A 12,919-nucleotide genomic window follows, 5' to 3' on the forward strand; every position below is an offset into this window, starting at 1 on the left:
CATATTTTACACACCCTCCAATCTTGGTATTCCACGTCCATTTATAACAACCTAAGCTATGGAATTTGTTGAACACAATCATGCCTCATCAATTTCATACCCATATGCTTTCTCTCACGAATCGGACCAGCTTAAGATTCATCCACCATCAACAGCGGCTCTAAGGCTCTTGTTCGTCACCATTTCCACAACTAACTCCGATCACAGCTCCTTTTCATAATAATAATAAATAAATAAAAAACTCCAGTGGCAACTCCTTTTCATTTGTGTAGCTCACCTGCTTCCAAACTTGGCTTCTCATCCCCCTTCCCCCCAAAACACCAAACCCAAAACAATATAAGCTTTCTAAATTTGTTAGATTTTGTGAACAGTGGAGGTGAAATATTTCCAATAATTTGCCATGCAATTGATTTTTTGTCAAGATTTGCATCTGGGTTTTATGGGGTTTTAGATTTTTTTTTATTTTTTTATTTTTTTTTTATTTGTTGGATTGATAGTGATTTTTGGTCAAGATTTTTACATCTAGTGTTGGTGTTGTTGATTTCTAGAGGTGGTGTGTGTTGGCTTAAATGGATTCAAAAAAAAGAAAAAAAGAAAAAACAAAAGAAATACGGTTTGATTTCTAAACCAGTTGTTGAGTAATTATGGACTTAATAGAGAGGAAGAGAGAGCACCAATACCGTTGACAGCGGTGGTCGGTGGAGTCAATGGTGGTGGTGGCTCCTTTGGCTATTCTCCACCCCAGTAACATCATCTTCATTGAAGCATATGGTTAGTTCTCTTGGACTTTTATTGAGTGTGGTAGATCTTATTTCTTTATTTGAAATAATATCAGGTGGTATTTTTTCATTGGAGGGTGTAAACAATAGGCTGCTTTACTTAACATTCATATTGGATTTAAACTCTTATTGGATTAGTAGCATTATTTTGTAGAGGTCAAAAGCCATGTAATTATTGATTAACTAACATCTGATATTTCCAATGGAAGTGTCAAGGGTCCAAATTCCCTCTCTTCCATTGTTGTAACTATCGAATTATTGTAAAAAAATACATATATATATATATATATATATATGTGTGTGTGTGTGTGTGTATTACATAGAGATAACAACTATGGTTTGTTACAAGCAATTTACTTTGGTATAACTTGAGGTAGAACTAGCTAATCAATGTGAGTCAGTGGCAAAGTAATGTTTAAGGTTAGTAGACCATGTCCATCTATAATGAATTTTTTTTTTTTTTAAATAGATTAATTTTTGTAAAAGAAGTATTATGTTCATAATATTTTCATAACACTTCTTTAACAAATTATAAGTAGTAAGTTGTTATTGGTTATAATTTGAATACACAACTTAAATTATTTTTTTACCCATCAATAACAACTAATAACAGACTATCATTTAAGATTTGGTTTGAATATTGTGAAAATATTGTAAACATAACATTTCTCTTTTTATAAATATAAAAAATATGTAGTTATACTTGCAATTATCTCTAAACGTAAGGGGGAAACCCCATACTTTTTTTCTTTCTCCCTCCTAAAATTGAAAGTTGATTAAAGATATATAAGTGAAAGATATCAAATCATTTTGTCAATCTTTAGTTCAAGTTTGTTAGAAATATTTAATTTGTATCTTAAATTATGATAGTACTATCTCACATAGTTAAAATATAGAATACACAAAATAAAAAATTATTTCTCAATTTTTTTATTCGGTCTTGCAAGGAAGAATTATTCTTGGCTCCAAAAAAGTAATGATGTGACTCTGCATATGTTAACTGTTATAAAGACGGCAGAGAAGCACGCATTAATCACAGTGCAACAAATATCAGCTTTATTTTTTGGGGGATATATAGCAGAATGCCAGATTGCTTGATGTTTAATTATGGTTTTTATAATATTTTATTAGGTTTGTACATCCTCTTTTCCCATGGGTTATTAGAATTTCTCAACAAAACCATACTAATTAAGTCCCTCATGAGTCATGATCAATCAATTGACAATGATACAATTTCAATTTCTATGTCTATTTAGCATGGAGAGAGCGACATAAAGTACACATAAGACTTTCACCATGGAACTCTAAGGCCTACCAATTAGTTTACTTGCTCATAAATCAACAAACATTGATCTCAAAAAGGTTAGTTTACCTAATATAGTTAGCATCCTATGCATGACAAGGTCCGGCACTTTGGTATTGATTTGCATCATTATGCCATGAATCTGGGAAATGTTTTTCTTAAATTGCAGACATTCTTTGCTTTAACCAAAACTGCGGTATAGAAAAAAAATAAATAAAAAATGGCGGGAAGAAGATTAAGTGGGCTAAACAGAAAAGTAGGAAGGTGGGTTGAAATTGGGGGGTGAGATGATTGTTAGAGATGGGACATGATGACCAAAGATGGGAAGCAAAATCATTAAGCATGAACATGAGTAGCAATTATGTGCCTTGAGAGTGAGTGTGTGTTCACCCTCTTTTTAAGGTTCATACCCCACGTTATCATAGCATGTTTATCCTTTTAATCACAAAGCATTAATATATTTGTAATTTAGTATATAAGCACTGCACTTACGGATAGTTATATAATTTTAATAAATAGAAAGTAATTTTTAAACTTGTGGGGACTCTATTTCAAAGTTTTCCCATTTATTCCCTCGGTTTACAATTTTATAACTTTGAGTTCTACGTTACACTGTTAAAGAAATAAGATTGCAATAAATTTAGTGTTGCAATTTTTTTCTCACGAGTATAGACCTCCAAAAGGCAGTGGAAGCAGGTAGTGAACAAGGGCATGTTAAAATTGAGACATAATAAAAATAATACAATGATAGATCTATATAAAATAAGGTTACTCTGGTAATAATTTATCATCTTAATATAAATTAAGGACAAAAAGTTTTTATAATATTACTCATAAAAATGATTTTGGTGGTTCCAATTAGCTAAATTGATAAATTTTTTTGTCATAAAATAAAAGACTTGGAGTTCAATCCTTATCTATACAAAAAAAAAAAAAAAAAAAAAAAAAAACACAACTTTTAAGAACGAATACTATAAGTTGAAACTGTTTTTTATAAAAATGAGTTTGGATGCCAGCATTACAAAGAAGAAGCTGGCGAGTTTAGGAATCGGCAGAAACAGTGGTACAGAAAAAAGAAATAAAACAAGAAACGGCGAAGAAAATGGAAAAACGACAAAAAAAGAAAACTCCGATGTTGTACCAACTATCAATTTCTATTTTGGAGCTAAGCTAACAGTGCGGTGATGATGTGGTCCTAAAATTAATTGGCACTCTTATCATGTACTAGATGCGGTGAAATCCAAGCAATCGAGTTGGGTCCCCTACTTTGCAGTCAAGACAGACATTCATCTCGTTGTCTTCTTTTTAATTATCATCTCAATTCTCAAGAGATGTTACAAATTAAAAACAAAACAAAATTACCTTATAGCAGCAAGAGAATGTGCTCCGCTGTGTTTTTTTATTCATTCTATCTTTTTTTTATATAAAACAATTTGATGCTATAGTAAACAAATGGAGTAGAATTAATATACTAGAAGTCTAGAACTTATCTAACAATCTAAACCCTCCCTTGGAAATGGTCCCTCTCTTAGGTTTCAACTACGAGGGAATCCTAAGCTACCATCTGCATTAACTGATCCAACCACAGCATGAAAAATGGCCTGCAATGTTGGGACCCCATATGAAAAAACTTCTAGTGTGGAATGCAAACAAGGCAGCCTTCTAAAATGCAAAAATTGTTTACACCAACCGGCAATCTTTAAACTTATTGTATGATGTGGTCTAGCTAAAGGGGTGGGGTTAATTTGTAGGCCTTCCAATATCTATTTGTGTTCAGATTGATCTAAAATGTAAATTCAAATTTGATGATGACTTGATGAGACATTTCTTTTGAGATAAAAAGTTGGTGAGAAATATTGGAATTTATTGTGAAAATTGAGTGGGATAGGCACAGCAATAAATACATGTATATTTCAAGGAAAAGAAAAAAAAAAAAACCTTTACAACTTTAAGAGGCTTGTCGAATTCACAAGGAAAAACTTATTGTTCTTTTACAAGAAAAAAAATAAAAAAGAAGAAGAAGAGAGAAACACTTTATGAAATTTTATTACTAATAATCTAAATGTTTAGGAATTACAACTACTAATTTATGTAGGAAAAACAGCTCATTCTCAACAACAACAACAACAACAACAAAAGAATGTAAGAAAAAACTAATAAATAAGTACCAAGGATGGCTAGGAATTAAACCCTAATTTATGTTAGGTACGTATAAAATTAGGGGGAAAAAAGATAAGAAAAATCACCAAAAAGTACAAATTTAAAAATGAAGTTACTATGCCTTTGAATTCGAAATTAAAACAAAATGAAAAATTATCATAAATAACAAATTAATTAAAATGCTTAAACGAAAGATTTTGGCTTAATAGTGGCATTGGATACCATGTTTTGATCCACACATTTGATTTTCTCTCCCTATGAAAAATTTTGGTTTTTTCTTTTTTGTTTTTCTCTTGATTAGGAAGTTAAAGGTGTTTACTGCATTATCATCTATGAATATTGTATTTTCTTGTAGTTATTATCATTAATATTTATTTATTTGTATATATTTAGACATATAAAGTGATGTTTATTAATTTTAAAATAAATTGTATTCTAACTGATAATTTATAATTTATTAAGAAAAAAATGTGATCTAAAAAGTTTGAAGAATATTAATTTTGATTAATTTGATTTAAAATATAGTTCAAAGTTTATAAACTAACTTAATTAAAAAAGAGAGGCTATTTTGAGTTTTGTAAAGAATAAGTTGATGAACTTTTTTTTATTATAAATGAGAAGATAAAATATCAATCAACTCATGTTGCAAACATATATTTGGGATATAAATTTTGATATATTAACTTGGTCTCTCAGAAAATATATGACTCCACCATTTTTTTAGGCCACTAAATTTCATGCGATTCTGTTTCTAATTTCAATGATTAATTTTATTAAAAACAAAGTTTTTATGCAAACTTATAATTATAATATTATTAATGAACTTTGAAATGTGTAAAATTAAGAATCTATGTATTATTTAACTTTTATGTTTGAATTATTTTCTAATTTTTAACATTTAGTATCTGTTTTGGATAAAATTTAGCTACAAAATTGGTTGTAATATTAAACTACAACCTTAATCAATGTCTTTTTATTGGAGACGAATTTTGACAAATCTACTATTGGATTATATTTTCTTTTTATATCCTCCATACTTGCAAAATTTCTAAAAAATTAAATATCAATAGTTATGTCATCAATAAATTATTTAAAATTACAAGTTTTTGTAATTTAAAATTATGCATAAAATATAATCTTATAGATCATATAATAAATAATATCCGATTGTCATAGAATTTGACATATATATTAAAAACGTAAAGAACATATAATCCAATGGTTAGATTTTCGAAATATATAGTAGTGTTAATGATATTGAATAAGGTTGAACTTTAGGTTACAACTAATTTTGTAACTAAACTTTATCATTTTTTTTTTTTTGCAAAGTCAACTCATAACCCAGACTCGACCCGATTACAACCCTTATAAAATGAACTTATTTTTTTTATTATACCCAAACTGGATTAACCCGATCCAACCTATTTGCTAGATTTATCCCTCTAATCTTTTTTTGGGGGGGGGGGGGTGGGTGGTTAATATCTTTTTTGAAGTAACTGTTCAATCATCATAAATAAACGAATAATTGAGATTAAAATAATAATTGAGATTAAAATAATCAAAATGATAACCAATCCATTGGAAACATCGGCTTTGATACCTTAAAAAAACAAAGATAACCCAGAATTATCCTAGTGCCATGGATAGATGTAAAAATTGCAAATGCCAAAGATGGTGCTTTAAATGGCCCACAATTTGCACCAGACATGTTGTCCTCTTGTGGCCAAATTTACGGGACGGCAAAAGCACCTACAGAAAGCTTTATGATTCATCCAAAAAAAAAAAAGAAAAAAGAAAAAAAGAAAACTCTTTATGACTTTTCTTTTAAATTTTTACAACGAAAAGAATATTCAGGAATTTATCTTTTTCTGCAACAAAACAAAGCAGATGCGTCAGATGGTTTTGCTGAGAGATTCTTTCTAAAATATCGGCTCGAAATGAGAAAATGGGAGGCTGAATGAAATATATATAACATGCACGTTAACATCAGATGGTTTTCCTGTAGTCAACCACGTGCATAGATGCATCAAAGTTCGTAGAAATCAGAAAGAAAAAAAAAGCGATTGCTTAAACGAGATTATATATGTTTAGTTAATGGCTTGACTCGTACAAAGTAAAAAAGAGACCCTACCCCTCACTCACTTCAAAGGCTGAGATAAAGAGAGAGATGTGGATGTGTATAATGCATTGGATCCTTCGCCGAATGGGTTTTAAAGTCTCTCATATCTCTCTTTCTTTCTCTCTCTATCAAGAAAGCCCTTGAGGGCTAAAGTCCAAACAAGGTTGAAGAAATCACTTAAAAGAGAAAAAAAAAAAAAATAGATAGTGATTTTCTAAAAATATTGTTGGCATTACGTTTCTTCTTAGGCTAGGATTGTCAGTCCTCACTAGTTTTTTTTAGATTTCTTCGTCTTCTTCTTCTTCATCTTCTTGTCCTTTTGTCTTGGTCCTTTCTTTATTCCAACACCAAGTTGATATTCTGTGTTTTTAACGCCTTTTCTCTTCATGTTCTCTGAGTTCAAGTCACTTTCATTCATGGGTGTGTCTGATTCTCAGATGTTTCTCACTGAGAAAGATCTGAATTCCATGGAATTGAATTTCCTAGTACGACCCACGTTGGATTTTCAAGACCAGTGTCCAACAGCACCTTCAGAAGAAGAAAAAGAAGATCACGAGCTTTTTAAAAGGCCAGAAGTGAAAGAAGAAGAAAAACAAGAAGAAGAAGAAGATAAATGCAAGATTTCAGTTTCCTCGTTGGAGGTCAAAGTTCCATCTCTAGGAGAATTGAGGGACGTGGAAGATGATGACGATGGGTTCAGGACTCCAACTTCTTTGGATCACAAAATTCCAGAGAGCCTTCAATGCCCACCTGCACCAAGAAAACCAAAACCAATTCCATCTACAAAAAGAAAAGCCGGTCGAAGAAGAATTATGCTTGATCTATCAAATGAGATCGACTCATTGTTTCCTCCAGCTCTTCTAGTAGATCTTCGTGTTAAGATTAAGAGAATTAGACGAGGAGATGAAACCAAATGATGGTTAATTTTCTGTATGTTATGTGAAGCAAATTATGTTTTTTTTTCTTTTTTTTTTTTTTTTTTTTTTTCTTTTTAAGGTGTAATTTTCCACATGAAACAGTATTTTATCTATGAAAATGGTGTTGTCATAAATGTTATTTCTTCTTCATTTTCATATTTAAGTTGATCTGTTCCTTCTATGTCTTTTCTTGTTTTAGATCAAGAATTTTATCAAGGTAGCTTGTTTTCTGGTAATAGACCCAGATCTGAATCTTTATAAATTGTTTACGTGAAACGGTGAAAGATCAAAACCAAAGTAGAAGTCACCAATCACTAATATTCATAGGATACCAATATAACTGCACTATGATTTTATCTTCTGAATTTAAGGTTTTTTTTTTCGACTTTTTCATAAAAAGAGGACCTTTTGAGTTCTCAAGATTGAAAGTGGAGGTCCCTTTCTCTCTCTCTCTGCACTCAAAGTTGGATAGCATTGACTTCCTCTGAAATGGGCTGCATTGACTTTCCCGAGAGTAAAAGAACATCCTCCATCATTTTTACCAGCAGGATGTGAGAAAACCCATGCGGGATATTCCTTCTCACAGGTGACAAAAATTAAACAATGGCACTCAAAAGGATATCTCTAACTTCAAGGCTGTTTTTGCCCCCACCTACTGTTTACTACTATTTTCTTTTAGTATTTATTTAGTACATTTTAAAGGCACCTATTTTAATTGCTATTTGCTACATCCACTCCACTATTTGAAGTTTCATTCCCTTTTATATAACATTGAGATGACAGATAAAATTATTGGAACTGGCAGAAGGAAAATGTCTAACTATCAATTCCAAGCAGCTGACTCTTGTTTCCCACGAGAACGAATACTCGATATTGAAACTTGAAAGCTAGGTAGGTTGCTGAATATAGTGCATTCATCAGTTCTTTTTTATTTATTTTTTTCAACCACAAGGAATTTTTGGCTTCAAGAGACAAGGCACTTAAGAGAAAGGAAAAAAAAAAAAAAAAAAAAAAAGGCTTTTTGGCCTTTATTTTGTTTTCAGAATGAATTTAATGTGCTAGGCATAGAAACTTTGGAATAATGATAATTGTGAATATGAAGCACTTCATATATATATTGTGTGTGTTCGTATATATTTGGTTATAAAATAGGGTTGTGAATATGAAGTACTTCGTATTAGAGAAAGTGAGTCAAAGGAGGTTTCTGTATTGGTGATAATTAAAGATCTATTTGGTAATGTTGTTCTAATTGCGTTGTTTAAGTGTTATAGAAATATGTATAGGTAGAAAGTGTTGCGAAAATACATGTTGTGTTATTTAGATAACGAAAACCGTTGTTCAAACAATGTTACCAAAATTTCTCTTCAAAATTTCTGTCTTTGTTCGAATTTTTGTTCTGTGGTCTAAGAAGCAGTCTGGTGACACTGGTCCACAAATGTGAAGTACCAATCTAGAAATCTTGATATATTAAAAGAAGCAGTCAGACTTGCATGCATGATATGCTTTTCTGTTTTGATTTCAAGGTAATCCATCATAAACTATTATTTAAAAATCTATTAGTCATAACAACTTGAAATTACCAAATTTTGATTAAGCATTGAATTATACATTTTTTGGATCAAAGAAAAGACTGGACATTTGGTCAATGGTAATTTTCTTTTGTCTTCGAGTGCTCAATATTATTAGATCCGTGCTCCCAAGCTTTGGAGAACTAAAATTTTTTGTAAGGATCTGTTTGCTCGAAAGCTTTGGATTGACAGAGAATGTCATGATTTTTAATTTTGACCCACAAGCGACACTAACTCTCATGATTGAAGTCAATTCTAATTGTGGGCTTTAATTAGCTCAAGTAATAAAGTCTTTTGTCATCAAATAAGAGATTTGGGGTTCATATTCTACTTACACCAAAAATTGATTGGTATCTTAATCTGATTATAAAGAGCAATTATTATGGAGTTGATGTTAAAAGTTAAAATTCTATTGTATTTATATAAAAAAATCAATAATAATTAATAATATCTAATGTAAAAATTAAATTTACAATCACAAAAGAAGAATACAATATATAACGTATAGAAATCATCAAATTGCCTACATCTATGAGTGGTAAGGAGTAGCCACTGCAAACTCTTGTGGAGTGTGGGGGGGTAAGGGTCAGGGTTCAAGTCTTCAAAAGGGAGGTTCATACACATATATACTTAAATTAAGCTAGATTAGAAATTCTATCTTGTATAAAAAAAAAAAAAAAAAAGTGTGGTAAGAAGTAGAAAGTATAAATGAGAAAATAAAGAGACCACATGCAATAATGACAACTCATTCAAAAATCTAAATCCAAATACACCCAAAGACTACTCTATCATTATTTCCAGCTACTAGCATAAGCCAAGATAAGATATCTTTAGACCTAATTCTCTTGATAAAACACACACAAAACCAAAAAAAAAAAAAAAAAAAAAAAAAAAAAACACTAGTGATGGGAGAAATGAAAATTTAATTGAACTAAAGCATACTGAAAAATCATAACTAAAGTCGGCTAGCGTTCCTGATGAAAATCAAACTCAGAAGGAAGTATGTTGGTGAACTTGTTTTAGATGGTAGGGAGAATAATAAGTAGCATTCTATAATGGGATTCTTAGAATCATGGTTAAATGATTAAATTCATCATTTTTCAATAGCTTAAACTTTTAAGAGAATCAGTAATTTAACATGGTTTCAAAGCAAGAAATTCTAAGTTTGATCCCTATATTCGCTCTAGCTTCCATTTAAAATATTAAGAATCTCACGTATTGGGTCTTACTTATTAAGGGGGAGTTTAGACCCATACGTGAAGGAGAGTATTAAAATTATTGTTGGGCCTCACAATTTGTTAATAGTTTAAACTTTTAAGAGAATCGGTAATTTAATAGGAGTGTAATTCCACATTATATATGCACTCCACATGCATTTTATTAATTGAAGCAATATTTGAGAAAACCTTACTTTGACTTAAATTGGATATACACAAAAAAAAATCTCCCCAAGCACTATAGCCCTTAAGGGTATTGCAAGTATACAAGTTAAATTCTAACCATGCTTGAACTCATCTTTAGAAACAAACTTTGTCAACATGTTAGAGGCATCTTAATATTTTGATCATTGAAAAATAATATCCCTTAATGAAACTATTCTCTAATCTTATGATTGTCAATACTATATTTTGTTTGTACTCATTTTACATGCAAAAATCTCAATTAAATTTAGAAAAATGCCAAAAATTATGTTCTTTACATTGGGATGATGTAAATGTCAAATTAACCCAATTTGTCCCAACCAAATGTTGGACTAATAAGCTTTGACAGTCCAAAGCCAAAATAACTGAAATGTCATTTGTTAGTAAAACTTCAATCGAGTTGACCAATTGTCAAACAAGCTCAAAATTTCTCCCAATACCAAATCACATCACTTCATCACTACAAAAAACTAGACCTATAGTGACCTTCATGAAATGCCACTATAGGTCCTAAAAACGCTACATAGGCCCATTTGGGCTATCACAGCATTTTCAATAGTGGCGGTTACAAACATCATTATTGTACCGCAACTATAAACCTACAGTGGCATTTGTAAAACGTTGCTATAGACCAAATTTATTTATTTATTTAATTAGGCTATAACGGCGTTCTTAAAATGCCACTATAGGGTATGGACCTATAGTAGCATTTTAAAAACGCTGCTACAGACCCTTTTATTTATTTATTTTTTAAAAACAATTGGCTATAGTAGTGTTTCAAAACGCCACTATAGCCTAAAACCACCAACAACAAAAAGTTTGATTACCAAAAATTAATTTTTAATAATCAAAAGTTTTTTTTAATTGAAATTTTAAAAATTAAAATTTCAATTTTAATTAAATTAAGAAATTCAAAAGAAAAATATGAACCCAAAAAATTCAAAATCAAACACAAACCCAAAAAATTCAATATCAAACACAACATGCTCACAATACAAACACAACATTCTCCAAAATATAAGAACACAAACCCATAAATCCCATCTCCTTCATTGAGACCAACCCAAATCCAACACTAAATACATTCAAGGAACAAAAAGCACAAGCTCAAGAGCAAAAACTCAGATTTAAACATAAGAACAATATCAGAAACATGGACAAAATGGCCTTGTGCCGTTTTCACCCAAATTATATAGCCTTATGCCTTTTTTTTGGGGGGGGGGGTATGCCGAACTCTATATTTTCAAACACTTTTCTCAATTTTGATCATGATCAACCCATGTTTGATCAAGATTTCACCAAAACTCTGACCATCTGATCAAGATAAATTTGAGCTCATATTGAAGATAATTGAATTCTCTTTTAAATGACTACTCACGAGCCTAGATTGGATTTAAAATGAGTAATGTATAGCGAAAATAATGAAAAAAATGCTTAATGCTTAGCCAATCTTGATTAACTGTGAAAAAACTTGAGTGTAGTTTAATCTTAATTAAATTACAATCACATAACCACCGATTGATCCAAATAAAGATTCTCTGGAAAGTTTTCATGACGAACTTCGATTTGGTATGCTCAAATCACAAAATTCCATTTGAATAAAACATAATTTACAAAAATATTGAAGTGAAAAGTTTAGTATGCAAACTTTGTTGGGGAGATAAACACCCCGGAGAGCTTCCTTAAGTAATTAATATAACAATAGAGACACACTTTAACCCATTGGGCTTACACACTTTAACCCAAAAAGCCTAAGCCCAATGGGTATGTGCTTAATTATGTTATATTAATCACTCATTCTTCTCATCTTTATTCAATGTGAAACGTCATTCACACGTGTAACCCAACAATCTCCTCCTCACGTGTGAGTCTCTGCTTCTCTATGGGCTACAAGACCTCTTTGTGGGCCATGAATAAGTCCTACTCATTCCCCCTTGCCTAATGGGCTTTTCACTTCATCAATACATCATTCATGAGTCTCTCATACGCCATCCATGGGAACCACGTGTCAACCCCGCACGCACATCCATGGGAACGCCGCACGTCCGTGTCCATGGGAACCTTGCATCACACCATTATTTAGCACCATTAGCAATATTCATTTGTTGGACTCTTTTTTTTCTTCTCCAAGATCTTTGTGTGTGGGCCGTTTAAGATTTTTCTTTCCCTGCTGGGTAGGGACCATGAACACCTCACCATCTTCGCCACACACCACCATGGGCTCTGATACCACTTGTTGGGGAGATAAACACTTTAGGGAGCTTTCTTAAGTAATTAATATAACATATAGAGACACACTTTAACCCAAAAGGCCTAAGCCCAATGGGTATGCGCTCAATTATGTTATATTAACCACTCATTCTTCTCATCTTTATTTAATGTGGGACTTCACTCACACGTGTAATCCAAAAAACTTGATTTTGAAATTATCTTCCAAAGCATTTAGCTTACTAAAAATCTAAAAATTGGAACCAAAAAGTAGATATCTTTAGAAATTAGACATCATGATCTTTCCAATGACATCTTGTTTGGAACCAACAGAGGTTGGAAAGGTTGCAAAATAATTCTTATCAATCTCTTCTATTTTCTTAGTTTCCATGCCATGTTGATTATATAAAATGTTTGCATGGTTGATGTTTTGCTTGTTAAATT

At 31.2% G+C, this 12,919-nt stretch overlaps 1 protein-coding gene across 1 annotated transcript; it reads left to right on the plus strand.

The window, feature by feature from the left end:
- The first annotated feature begins 6,386 nt into the window (after window positions 1–6,386).
- On the plus strand, window positions 6,387–7,441 carry LOC126730585 (cyclin-dependent protein kinase inhibitor SMR3-like). Its single transcript, XM_050434981.1, has one exon. The coding sequence runs from the start codon at window positions 6,748–6,750 to the stop codon at window positions 7,276–7,278; it is 531 nt and encodes a 176-aa protein (XP_050290938.1). The 5' UTR covers window positions 6,387–6,747; the 3' UTR covers window positions 7,279–7,441.
- Window positions 7,442–12,919: the final 5,478 nt, after the last annotated feature.

Source organism: Quercus robur, chromosome 1, assembly GCF_932294415.1.
Source record: "Quercus robur chromosome 1, dhQueRobu3.1, whole genome shotgun sequence".
Classification (NCBI taxonomy): Eukaryota; Viridiplantae; Streptophyta; class Magnoliopsida; order Fagales; family Fagaceae; genus Quercus; species Quercus robur.